Here is a 14,187-nt window from a genome sequence, read left to right on the forward strand (position 1 = left end):
CCACACCCAGATCCGCCTCAGGTTCTACGAGAATGCCGTGGCTTCCTCTGCTCGCCAGTGCCAGCACGTAGCCTACCTCGTGGACTTAAATCTGTCGATAAGGACGTCAAAAAAATTCATCAGAGACTTCAAGCTCCTCGATTTGCGCCTTTAATGACAACGGTAATGAGAAAAACTGGTGTTCATAGGAGGGTGGAAACGCACAGACCTGGAAGAACACAATATCAGTGAGGCTGGGAAAAACACAATGCCATCTTTGATCTAATGCCCACAAACATGCACTCACACACACACACACACACACACACACACACACGTAGAATAATAATGAGTCATTTAAGACAATAAGTGCAAACAAAATGAGTGGGGGGGAACACAGAAACGCGCCAAGCTGTGCCCTCCGCTGACATACAAGCTCTAAAATCCTCTCAGGAATGAGTCTTTTATAACCAATTCTTCAAGACTCCGTTAACCGAAACTATTTAACATACTGACAGAACAACAGAATAATCTATGAGAAACTTCACACACAAAAAAAAGAAATGGCACAGACCTCTAGTCTTTTTCTCTGCGTGGCATTCCTTTCTAATCCATCAAATGGCGGTTTGCTTTCTTTCCACACACAAATTAACATAACGAGACCTCAAAAGACAGCAACCCATGAAAGACAGACATGAGAGAGGGAGTGAATGACACAGAAAAGCATCTTTCTTACAGTACGCGAAGCTGCAGATACGCACGTCAGCACCTACGTCACTAAAACAGGTGTATGTGTGTCTTGAGGCATCCACTGGCATACTGTATACACTTACCACCATTCATTCTTACCCACCACACAATACCAAGTTTTGTTGCAAACAGGAACCTTTTTAACCCCGACTTTTGTTGCCTCTCTTCACAGGAGGCTTTCGGTGTGGCACTTGAAGCTCAAGTGCGGGAATGTGCGTCATCCTCTTGTGCACGGTCCCATAGGAAAAGCGTGAGAGTAGCAGAGGAAAACATGGGGGGGAAGAAGTGGATGGAGAATGACGTACGGGACGAAGGGAAAATGAGGAGAAGGAGAAAAGAGTAAAGGAAAGGTGGTGAAGAAGAAGAGGACAGCAGGTGAAAAGAAGATGGCAATGGAGGAGGAACAAGAATGTAAATTGCTTGAGAGGAAGCGAGAACAACCTGCTGTAGATGAGGACCAGAATCAGAGCCACACTATAATCCATTTATTGCAAATATTTTTAAAGTAGCTGAGATTACACTGTGGCAACAACACAAGGTAGCCCCAACTTAAATATGTGCTGTGCGGCTTCTTTGGCAAACTTCAAAGCAATTTCCAGTCTTCGGTGTGTATCTGCGGCTTAAATGCAGAAAATGACAAAAATTGCAAGTGAAAGAGTAAAGTTGTAGTGATCTATTTGTTGACAAGCGGTTTCAACAGGCTGCTTATTGCGGGACAGTTGCAGGTGTCCGCCCCGGCATTCACTGAAAAGGAAATGGAGGTTGATGTATTGACAGTGTGGACCCTTGTTTTGGGAAAATGATAAATGTAATTAACATTAATAAGTAATAACTGCCAGCGGTAAAGCGGTTTTCCAAAACAACCTCCAATGCCACCAACTGAAGAAAAATAGACAAAAGATGTACTTAATGTCAAGATTTGAACAAACCGAGGTATTTGACAGCATTTGTTTGTTTAACCGAGGGACAAAACATTTACAAGCTGCATGCTGAATCCAAGAAGATGATTTTACATGTTGAGAGTTTACCGTTTGTTTTATTGGCTAATCTAACTCCTCACCAAGGAACACAGTAAAAACTAGCCCTTTGGCTAACACTGTTTACAGTGATGTACAATTAGAAAAAAAAAGTGAATTCTGACACAAATGTACAAAGTGCTGAGATTTAAAGCCAATTAGTTGTCAAATATTAAATTAATCGCCAACTATTTTGATAATCGATAAATTGCTTTGAGTCCTAAAAAAAAAAAAAATATGACAGTAAGCTGAATATATTTGGGTTGTGGACTTAAGGACGTCACCTGGGGCTTTGGGACACACAGATCGACATTTTTCACAATTTTCTGTACCCAATGACTTATCGAATCGAGAAAAAATAAAATCCACATATTAATCGATACTGCAAATAATTGTAAGTTGCAGCCCTATTTGACAGCTTGAGTAAAGTCAGCATGTCTTTCTTTTTTTTTTTGTATTGTTTTGTTTTTATTTAACACATTAGGGTTGTCCCACGGAAACCTCTGGGTACCACAGCAATGCGGTTCCTGATGCAGCCTCCGTCAGTGTAAATAAATGATATCCACAGTGACAATCTGCAACAGCAACAGGATTTGTTCCTGGGTCCAGCACTTTGAATCAGCCCACTACACAGAGTCGACTGATTGTGGTGATATTCAGTCCGTCTTGTGCTTTGTGTTAAGACGATATTAAACACTGATGTGTTTGAGAAGTTTGGTTTACTGTGGAAAAAATTAAAAAGGGGTTTGTAGAAGTATTGAAAAAAAAGTTTGTTTTGTTTGAAGTCAAAGTACACTGCACAGCTGTATAATGTAGTAAAGTATAAATATAAACTCGGCAATTTGTACAGAAAAATACTCCGTACTAAATGACTCGGATCAGCGGCAAAAACCTGACTGGGACATCCCTACTATAGATCACTTTTTGGCAGGCAGACTTCGAACCAGAAATAACGGTGTCCGCTGGCAGTGAACTGTGGAGCATTACACATGCAGAGTGACTGACACAACGGCCAATAACAGTCTATTTTCGTTTTTTCCCTGTGATGGTTCAATACACCGGCCCAGCGCGTGCCCTCCGCCACCCTCGCTGCACGTGCATGCATGTGTGTGTGTTCAGTAACTAGATACAGGTAATCAATCTTCTTCCACTTCACAGGCCCAACAATCTGTTTCCCATTAGTGTGTGTGTGTGTGTGTGTGTGTGTGTGTGTGTGTGTGTGTGTGTGAGAAACTACCGAATACACAGCAGAAGCTCTGAACTCATCTTTTGCTGAATAAAAGAAAAAAAAAAAAGGAGCAAGAGCAGGAAAGAGGATGGAAAGATGAGGAGATGGAAAGAGTGAAGGAGAGAAAGACAGACGGACATCTTGGGGGGGGGGGGGGGGGTGACAGAGTAAGGGAGAGGGAGGGAAATGACAAATGATGGGAGAGACAAAGACATTTGCATGAGATTGTGCTTCAAGATTCCTCTCCTCTTTCCTTTTTTATCCTTCTGTATCTTGTCCCTCTCTTTCTTCTTCTCCTCCTCCCCCTCCATGTTTTCATCCCATCCTTCTTCACCTTTTCCTTTCCGCCCTCCTTCAGAAAGCTTGGTTTGGGCAAGGTGATACGATAAAATACAATTGTATCCCGTCTTAACCATCGCCAGGCAAAAAACGAAATCACCCCATTCATGTTACAAACAATCTACCAGGAAGTGGCCTCAGGACTGCAACTAATGATTATTTTCTTTATCGATTCACTTGCTCATTATATTCTCGATTCATCTTTCCATCTATATCTATCAGCAAACACTGAAAACTGCCCGTCACAATATCCTAGAGCACAATGTGGCATCTTTAAGTGTCTTATTTTGCCCAACCAACAATGGTAAACCCCAAAAATGATGTGCTAAAATGTGAGAGCAAGAAAAGCAGCAAATAATCACTTTTGAGAATGTGGAATCATAAAAAGTTTGTCTTTCTATTAATCATGCTAAAGTCTGCCTGAACACGGCCTTGCTTCCTCCTCCTTTACCTCTAACTGCTCATCCATTTTCTGTCTCTCTTTCTCTTTCACTGTCCACTCAAGCTCCTCCTCACTCATCCCTCTCCCTCCCCCCCCCTCTCTTCTCCACGTTCTCCATTCACCTTCCTTCCTTTACTTTTGTCTTCTTCACCTACCTCTCATCCTCTTTGAATTATCCTAGTCCACCCCTTTACCATGACACCCTGACTCCTGTCTTCCCTCTTTCACTTTACTTCCAGTGTCTTCCTCTTCTATCCTGTTATCTTCTTCATCATCCTCTGCCTCCCTATCGATCTTCTTTCACCCCCCCTTCACGTGTTCCTTCCTCTTCAACCATCATTTTCTCCATCTTGTTCCTCTTCCCTTTAAACCCCCCCCCCCTCTTCTCTCCCTCTTCGCTTTCTTCTTCTCCACTCATCTTCCTCCCTCATCCCTCTTCCTCCTCCTCTTCTTCTATGGGCATGTGGCAGCAAACAATAGCTCCATTGTAAGTCCTGTGCTCTCCTCCGTCTCCTCCCTCCATCTCCTCCTCCCTCCTCCCCCAGATCTATTTATTTTCACATCCTCGGTCGAGGGAGTTGTAACGACGACTGGGTGCAGAGAGTTAGAGCTAATTTGGAACAGAGCACACCAGAGAGACACGCTGTCTGAGAGAAACAGAGATGGAGAGACAGAAAAAAAAAAAAAAAAAAAAAAAATGGTGAAGGAAGGACAAAAGAAAGGAAAGAAGAACTTCTAATTTGTTTGTCCACACACACACACACACACACACACACACACACACACACACACACACGGCTTCTGACTGAGTGTGAGCGCTCTGAGCCAAACATTTGATACAACATAATCCCAGTATCAGTATCAGGACTGCCGGACCACTGGGGTTTCCATAATCTCCCTTGTAATTAGTGGTTAGAGGAGTTAGTGGTTAGCTTCTTCAGTGACTGCAAGCGGATTTTCTATGTCAGTGACTCTCAAATTGTGGTACCCCCCCCCACACACACACACACACACCTACCTAAGAGTCACTGAAGGATTCAAAGTGTGTGGATGTGAAGCGATACGAGGAGATTACTTGTGGTGCGTGTGAGGGTCATCTGAAGACAAATTCCTCTGCATTAGCTGTACTTTAAAGTGCTTCTATATCTTGGAGAAAAGATTTTGTCACTTTCCCCTTCAGTATAGGAGTAAAAAGAAATGTTTTAACCAACAGGTGGATGACATAATAAAGAATTAACAAACATTCGTAAGGTGTTAGGAGCCACAGGCCTCCAGAACATCTTAAATGTCATAGATTCTCAACGTTCCAGGAACTCCCTGATTTGGGATGGTGGTGTTTGGCATGTCGCTCCAGAGTCTCCCAGGTGTTCAACTGGGTTGAGATCTGGTGACTGTGAAAGCTGTAGCACACGATTCAGATCATTTTCATACCGTCGTGTTCTGTAGGCATCTGCATCTGTTACATCTTACCTCCAACTTAAATGAATGAATGAGTTGGCGTGTTGCTTGCAAGAGGACCTTTATCACAGGTAAACCAGAAACAGCAATGTTTTGAATTATGAGTGAGATATGAGCCTCTAGTGACATCTAGAGGACAAAACAAACAAATCAATCTGCAGGATAAATCCGTTCTACTGGACCAAGATCTGATGACTGAAATCAGCGTCACGTTTGTGGAACCAGCTTCAGAGGTGTGACGTGCTTTGTGACACGGCTCGTGAAGGGATGCAAACAGCTATGCTCAGCAACAACACTCCAAAAGTAGGCTGTGGCATTTAAACAACAATGTGGGCAAGAAAAACAGATATCTGCAATAACAAGCAGGTGTACAAAGATGTACATAATAAAGTGGCCACTGACTGTACATTTAGCTATAAATGCACGGACGACATAAACTCCTTGTGTCTGCCATTCAGGAGCAATTTGGGCTCTAGTGTCTTCCTCAAGGACACTCCAACATGTGGACAAGAGGAGCGGAGGATCAACCCTGTGATTAGTGAGCAACCTGCTCTAGCTCCTGAGCCGCAGCCAACCCAACTCTGATACTACTCTTTGATAACGCAGGAGAGAGGGAGAGTGAGTGAGTGAGTGAGTGGTACAAAGGGAAAATTCAAACCAGGAATGTAGCAGTTATTATGAGATACGCATCTTAGACTTTTGGGTCTATGTGAAGAGTCAGTTTCTGCTAAATTAATAACGGAGGAAGTTGTTACAAGAATATACTACACAACAGACTTGTGCAGCCACTTTTCTCAGAGTCTCCATCCGCTCAACGGTCTGTTGTCAAACCGCTCCTTCCTTATTCCCATCCTTCCCCTTCATCCTGCGATTCCCATGAAACAACATTCCCCCAATAATGGAGGCACACAAATAAACATGAGGCCTCACTTAGAACTATGGATGCCACAAGAGAACACAAAACACACAAACAGACATACTCACATGTAACGTCCTTGGCCTTGGAAAAGAGAACAACAATTAGGTAAGTGCTGAAAAGCAGGGCCTCTGCATGCGAGTGCACGCGCGCACACACACACACACACACACACACACGTTCATTGACAAGCCATGGCGTCTCCTGCAGCGCCTACATGCTTGTTTACTGGCAGTGGAACCACAGACACACAGGCTGCTTCTGATTAACAGACAGAGAGAGAAAGACACACGATGGAAAACAAAATCCAATTGTTGCTTAAGAGCCTGTAACACTGTACAGTCGTTATCAGCAAGTACACACACAGACGAGCGCACTGATGTAGCAGTTAAAGACTGAAGCAGGTAGACTCACACTCACACACACACACACACACATATTACATTAGTTATTTGAAATATAAACTACTATGAACACTGAAAATTGAACAGTTTTGTGACTGTCTGATCACAACACAAGTATTCTGCACTGATTGCTATCTGCAGCTTTACCGCAGTGTCAGTGGTAAAGATGACTTCTTCCCTGGGCATCATCAGCATTTAACAGCTCAAGTTGCAAGTGTTGTAACAGAAGGGTAGATGATGCATGTGTCTAGGGATGGATGTCCGCCGGTCGTTCCACCACTCTGGTCCAGGTTGGAATAACCATTTAATGGATTGCCATGAAATTTGGTACACAAAACAATTTCCCCCGCAGGGAGAATTTTAATCACATTGGTGATCCTTTGATTTTTTTATCTATCATCTCAAAATGTACTCGATTTATCACCAAACACCTGCAAACCTATTGACATTCCCATCAGCCCCAGGTGAACTTTGTGTTTAGCGTTTATTGGGAACATAGCAAACCTTATACCTGCTGAACATCAGAATGTTATCATGGTGTTTGCTCAAAGCAGCGCTATGCAGAAGTACAGAGCTTTTAGACTCTTGTTGCTGTGTGTGTGTGTGTGGCGCACCATAGGCTTTTTCAAGGAAAGGGTTTGCGTCTTTATGCGCGGTTGTCGTTGTAAGCAGCATTGATCCTTTCCAAATGTGTCACAGTTAATAGTACAGACTTATATTTAGTTATATTTGTGCTGCAGGACATGAATACTGCAAACTCATTCTGAGAGCACTTGGCAACACGTGCGAGATTTCGACAGTCATTTTATTTTTTTCATTTAAAAAGTGTTGATAAACAGTTTTGGGGATGTGGCGTTAGAAAGCCCTCTGTAGCCCGCTGCTCATCTCTGCTTGAGCCCAGACAGTCATGTCCATCAGCCCAAAGTGTGCCTCTAAGCGTACGCTGACGTGTGTTTAGCGTACCTGTCTGATGGCAGCCTCTCCTATCTTGTCAGAATGTTTCCGAATGCTCTCCAGGAAGTCTCTCAGCTGCGTCATGGCCGTGTCCCGGATCTGCGTCCTCAGTTTAGGGATGTTTTCCGCCATGATGGAGCAGAACCTGTACTGGCCCGCCCTGGGAAGACACGTATGCTCCAGCTGCTCCAACGTCCGCAGTGCCGGGTAGTACCTAACACACACACACACACACACACAAATACACAAATACAAAGCATTTGAAAAGGTCCACTTAATTTATTTATCCAATCATACAGCCGATTGGTTTCTTATGAACTCCATTTAAACTTCAGGTTAAGATTAAACTTGTCCAATGCTACATTTGATTTTGTTTGGGAGTTAAGACTCCCTGCCCTCACACAGCCAATGCAGCTTTGTAGGACATTTGTGCAGATGCCAGGTTACGGGAGGAAACTCTGGCAAAACTAACAAACACACAGCAATACAACAACTTCCTGGCTGTCAGATGCATGACTAAAATCAAGCAGAAAAACACACACAGAAATAAACGCACTCAGATACACCTCAGGGATCTTTGGCAATACAATATCCCCCAAACACTTTACTCCACTTCACTCCACTGCATCTCTCACACAAACTTTCCCTCTGGCGGAGCAGTCGCTGTTGGCTGACCTCTCCCTGCTCTCTGCGAGCCCAGCAGCCGCAGGACAGAGAAGTAGAAAAACACACAAACAAACGACAAATTTATGACCAACCAGACTTCTGTCTACAGGTCAGGCCAAGGGCAGGGAGGGAAGAAAAGGCACAGGGTGAAGCAATCTGAGTCCATATTCCAAGCGCTCTCGCTCCATCTAGTGGCAGCCAGTTCAGAAACAGTGGTCAAAAAAAGTTTGAAAATGCACCATTAGCTAGATATTCAAATGCACGTTAAAGGAGTCACAGTGTAGAAAGTCTGTGAATATTCACCTTAAAAAACACACAAGATTACAGTTACAAACAACTTGTGGTTCCTCACAAATTAGAACCACATTTCCCGTTAAGCCTGTTGCTTCCTGACACTAAAGGAGAATTTTGAATGTTTCACTGGAGAAGGTTAACATGTGAGTGGAGAATTTTTCCATCTGTCATGCTTTCCACCATCTGCTCATCATGTCTCAAAACAGACCCAGGATTGCATTCCTCTCTCAGCAACTCTGAAGAAAGAGTCCACTTCCTATCCAGGAGCGCGAGTCCAGAGCCAACGAGCCGGCTCCAAAAGCACCATTCAATGCCCCAGAAGAACCAGTTTTCACAGCCAACGGTCAGCACATCAAGACCCTCTCCCATGCCTTCTGCATAGACTACAAACCTGAGCTGATATGGGAGCGGTCACTAAAAATGTTTAAGCCTCTTTCTGGAGAAAACGTCATCTACACACCCAAGTAGGGCTGGGCGATATGGCCAAAAACGTTATCATATTGTTATCACGATAAATGTCGATGTCATTATTTCTTTCAAGTTTAAAAGCTGATTTTTGCTCCTGAGTGAAAATTGAAGAAACCAGATGGTTAATTGTGTGGTTAAGCTTTTCTTTATGGTCAGAATGGGACAAACACTTGATGCCAAACAGTGGATCACTTCATAAATCTGAGGTAGAACATTCAAAACAAGATCAAATCTTTTTTGTAAAAAATATGATTAGTAACTTCTCTTTAACATAATAATTATCTTAATAGAAAACTTGAGGGCTAATTCTTTCGTGATTCAAATTAATTAAATCAAATATTTATTGATGCTATAGTGAACATTTATTATATTGTTATTGAGGAGAATTATATTACATTAATTATTATTATTATTATTGTTCCAGCCCTGTGTTGTGAATTTAGGAAATTTTATAAAATTTATAACAGAATCAGTAACATACCTTTTGGCCTTCATCTGTTCCTGAAGTCTGCTGTACATCTCCAGGACTATGGGGGAAAGCAAAGACAGATGAAGCAAAAGAAAGCTGCGATTGTTACATTGTAACTTTTACTGTTTGTGCAATTAGTTCAGTTGGTCACAAACTCACGTTTGGAGGGTTGCGTGATCATTTCTCACTTGCACTAGTATTTTTTTTCTTCCTTTTTCAACAAATTGATTGTAAAGAGATCGTATTATGTTTCACAATTGAGCATGTGCAGGAGTGTTCCTGCTTTTGTCATTCAGGGGAATCAGCAATCTCACGTTGTCAGATGGCTTTCAGAGGTGTGTCAAGCAAGCCAAAGACTCTTTTAAATTTCCTTCAGAACTTTTCAAAGTAAAAGCTCTAAATTAAAAAGCTGCTGCAAAAATCTGCAAAACATTCACACGCTTTTATTTTGTAGGCACAATCACTTAAGAGGAAGTGATTATGTGAGTAACTTTTGCTGTCATATCCGTTTCAGAACCAGCTGGTAATATATATATTTTTTTGCTGCTATCAAAGTGTTGTCGACTACTGGTCTATATGTTTGCACATATGAGCGGAGCAGAAAACAGACCTTAAACACAAAGTTAAGGACTCAAATATGAGCCGAAAAGTATTCCACGCTGTCCATTTCATGCTTGTATCTAGTTTGTGTTACCTGGTAGGCAGTGTGTCAGTTTGTCTACGGTGGTAGCGATGTTCCTCTGTTGCACTCGACACTGCTTCAGCTCCTCCATCGAGCCGATGAGCTGAAAAGAAGAGAAAGAAGGAGATGAAGAAAGCAGCATTAGTCAAGAGGTCTCCAGAAACAAGCCCTGACTGGACATTGTTGATATTTGTGAACCTGTCTACTCACCACTTTGCCATCATCCTGAAGACGCTTGTTTGTCTCGGTCACCTGACTCTGAGGGAAAATAAAGCAGCCTATTTTTACCTTCAGTTCATCCCTCTCTCAATCTTGGAACATTGTTCCATCTTTACATCCATCTGTTTAGCGCTCTCTCCGCTCAGCTTTGTTACGGACTACTCCCCAACCTCCCCGCCCCTCCTCACCTTCAGTTTCTGCGCCTCCCCTCGCACTTTGAGCAACTCTGTGATGGAGTCAACGAACCCCTGGAAGTGATGGTTACACATCTTCTCGATCTCTCTGTCGTGGTTCCTGATGCGCACATCCAGCTTCTCCATGAAGAGACCATGTTCCTGACCGTCGTACACCGACCTGGAGAAAGCGACGACAAAGGGTGAGAAAGATAGATAGATGGATAGACACACACACATAATCTTTAAATCCTCTGAAGATCACTTTTGAAAAAATGAATTTCTCCTTTTTTGTTACTTTTTAAATGGACAGTTCCACTTCTTGTACACCTAATAAAAATTTGGAGCCAGCAGCTTTCCTTCCCCTAAATCTGTTGATCTCAAGTAATGATAAAATACAGCCCAACGTACAAATACTTGCTTTTCTGTGCATATCAAGATTCACACAACAATGATGCTTCACTAAATTTCAAGAAGTAATCGCACCACTTCTACATGGCCTACAGACTCTTAATGTGGTGTCAACTGTAACATTAAAATCCACTTTTATCCACATATTTCTTTGCATTACAAGCGACCTTGTTGGATAATTGGAACAACTCACAAGACAGACAAAGTAGCTACTGAACAACTCATGAACCCCAGGTCCTAGAGACAGAGGAAGGAAAAAGAGTGAAGAAACAAGCTCAAGAAAAGAGCTAGCTAACCTGAAGAGTAATTTATTGCGTCTTCACTGAGGCTGTACATCATTTTGCAACTAACGGTCTTTTGCTCTGTAAGTGAAAGACAGAAGAAGGAACATAGAAGAAAGTTGTGGAATGGGAGCATCTACAAAATGCGTCCACCAGGGGGTGTTATTGCAAAACTCTTCAGAAACACTGTGCTCCACATTTTCATACATGCCTGTTGTTGTTTTCAGACTCCACTGGGTTAGTTTTGCCAGTTCAATGTCTTGTTTCAGAGCTGGTCAACACTAAAGGGAATGCTGTGTCCCAATCACATACAACGTATAATAACTGCATATCTGGACACACTGTATGTCCTTTATGTCACAATATATTGTTTTTGCATTTAGTATCCAAGAAAAAAAAAAACATACCTTTACAGAAATATTAAAAACATTTTTCTATTCTGAAAAGATTAGTCAATTAACTGATTAGTCGGTCGACAGAAAACTATTCTGATAAATAGTTTTAAGGCATTTTTCCTTCTATGGTTGCAGCTTCTCAAGATTTGCTGCTTTTCTTTGTTTGATATCAGTGTAAACTCACTTTCTTTTGGTTTCGGGCTGTTAGTGGAATAAAAACAATTTGGGCTGTGGGAAATTGTAACATTTTACAGTCCTAACAATGAATCAATTAATTGTAGGGCTGGGTATCGAGTTCAATACTTTTTCGGCACAGACCGAATTGCCTCAATACCATGGAGTATCAAAAAATGTCTTTTGGTACCAAATTTCGATACCTAAAGGTTCTTGTTAACGTCACTGAGCCAATAAGCATGCAGCATGCTTGATGTGCCCAAATCTAAAAGTGATTGTAATTGGCTGTGGTGATGTAAACACTAGTTCACGCCGGTTACGAACAGAGACGTGGCTCGTGGATGTAAGAGAAGTGGAGAAAATCAAAAGCGTGGCTACATTGCATCAGACAAGATGCAACAGCAAGCGATGCAATATTTGCGACGTACAATAATTGCAGCCAAGAGCGGCGACGTGACAACCCTGGTGAAGCCTTCACTGTGCATGGAATAAACTTAAGAGCAGAAAGTTGCTCCGTCTTTGCAACCTCTACTGCCACCGAGCTTGCTTCAACACGCCCACCATACGAGCAGTGCTGGGCAGTAGCGCATTTCTCAGGAGCTTCTTGGTAGCGGCGCTGTTTTCTGAATCAAATCAAAGCTCTTTTATTATTATGTTACACACGCTACATTTTCCCAAGCATTTCGGAAGGATCAGTAAGTGACGCCACCGCCATACATATGGACCTGTATGTGCAGCCGGCGGAAGCGCTTCCGTGTGACATCACGTATCGATGTCTTTCTCAAATTGATATCAAAAAAAGTATTGTTCAGGAACCAGTATCAAAGTCGAGATATTGTATCGATATCAAAAATCTTTGAACGATACCCAGCCCTAATTAATTAACATTTTGGACTCCCCTCCCCCACTTGTGAGTGTCTCCTCTATTTCCTTTGTACATTATACTTTGGGACAACAGTATATCTACAGCACATTTTTAAAAAATCACATAGTTCTTAGTAAGTACATGTTTTACATACACAAAACCTGATTTACCAGATGTGTTATGAAACTGGGACACAGCTGAGAAGTGAGTAATTTACTCTCATTTCAGTTATTTGCACATCCTCCCCAGACATTTGTCCAGGACATTGTTTTTTTGTGGTGTTTAGGCTTCCAGCAGCCATTACAGAAACCAAAACAACAGAGTGAGAGGCTTCATCAGGATGTTTCCTGCCTATAGGCAATCCACCAAAGTGCTGCTCACACTGACTAAAAGCAGAGTTAAAAAAACCAAAAGTGTTGCCATAGAGTGAGCCAGGAGTAAACAGATATTGTTAGCAGCCTGCTGTTCATTTAAATCTAATCTGAACTTGTAGCTAGTATTCCAGTGAGAAGAACTGGCCATGGCTTTGAAGTGCTCACAAGACATTAAGTTGAGCTACAGGGTGTATCCTAATATCTACCTTGACAGCTCAAAAATCTGTATCACCTTTTATCGTCACATCAATAAATAACCATAAATGTAACAACGGGTATCAGATCTAGGGCTGAAACGATTCATTTGCATTTTAGCAAATCACTAAATCTCCCAATAACGGGATCACTGAATCAATTTTAGTGATCCCGTTACAGGGGGGGGGGGGGGCTGAAGCAAAAGTACTTCGTAATCTAATAATCTACAGAAGCTTCGAGTACTAAAATCATCGTTAGCTGCAGCCCTAGTTAGATCAGTACATGACAGTTACTCATCCTGGATTACTTTTGATATTTTTGTCTAGAGTAATAATAACATTTAAAAGTTGTTAAAGTATAAAAATAAAAGTTGATGTGACTACTACTACCGGTGGCCTCAGGTAACGCGTCACTGCCGGGCGTCTGTAAAACGCGTTTGTGATAGCCCTGTGAGATGGTAGCTGCTCAGGCTGCATCCTAACAGTGTAATGTGTATTCTGTGTTCACGGCTGCAGAGGAAATAAAGTTCCCGTTTACAGTATTAACGTCACCACAACGTCTCGCTACCGTCCTTAAATCAGCAGAGCGCACCTGACCTGTACTGACTCTCCAGTGCTGGCGCTAAAACAAAGTGTAAGAAACCGGTGCGTTCCCAAAGTCTGGAAAACGTAAAACTGGCAAATTACTTGTCTGACACAACTATTCGCAGTCATTTAAGAGTGAAGCACATCCGGCTCTCTCTCCGTGCGTGCGTTTTATTTGTCAGTGAATCAAGTTTGAGGACAAAGGAACTGACTGACTAGGTGCCTAAGAGCTGCATGTGCTTGCAGTTCAACACTCACTCTATTAAAAAACAGATTATGTATCTGATGTCTGTGTGTTGGTCACGAAGCTTTAACAAAATGTCCTTTCAAGCACTGTATTAACCTGGCCTCATCAGGACACAGACGTAGAAAAGGCATTTGTATTTGATTTGTGTTGTGTACAAGCCGTCTCTGTAATAGTGATCCCAGTTCTTCCTGTGTTCACTCCCTT

At 42.2% G+C, this 14,187-nt stretch overlaps 1 protein-coding gene across 2 annotated transcripts in view; it reads right to left on the bottom strand.

The window, feature by feature from the left end:
* Nucleotides 1-14,187, bottom strand: part of exoc6b (exocyst complex component 6B) — a 104,647-nt gene that overhangs the window by 79,038 nt on the left and 11,422 nt on the right. For both annotated transcript variants that reach the window (XM_038732506.1, XM_038732507.1), the window contains exons 2-6: nucleotides 10,473-10,638; nucleotides 10,276-10,323; nucleotides 10,078-10,168; nucleotides 9,396-9,441; nucleotides 7,496-7,700 (exon numbers count right to left, since the gene is read on the bottom strand). In XM_038732506.1, coding sequence (XP_038588434.1) covers nucleotides 7,496-7,700; nucleotides 9,396-9,441; nucleotides 10,078-10,168; nucleotides 10,276-10,323; nucleotides 10,473-10,638 — 556 coding nt within the window. The remainder of the gene's footprint in view (nucleotides 1-7,495; nucleotides 7,701-9,395; nucleotides 9,442-10,077; nucleotides 10,169-10,275; nucleotides 10,324-10,472; nucleotides 10,639-14,187) is intronic.

The sequence above is a fragment of the Micropterus salmoides genome, unplaced genomic scaffold (assembly GCF_014851395.1).
Source record: "Micropterus salmoides isolate LMB-PRFRI ecotype aquatic unplaced genomic scaffold, ASM1485139v1 Ms_hic_scaffold_2, whole genome shotgun sequence".
NCBI classification, from domain to species: domain Eukaryota; kingdom Metazoa; phylum Chordata; class Actinopteri; order Centrarchiformes; family Centrarchidae; genus Micropterus; species Micropterus salmoides.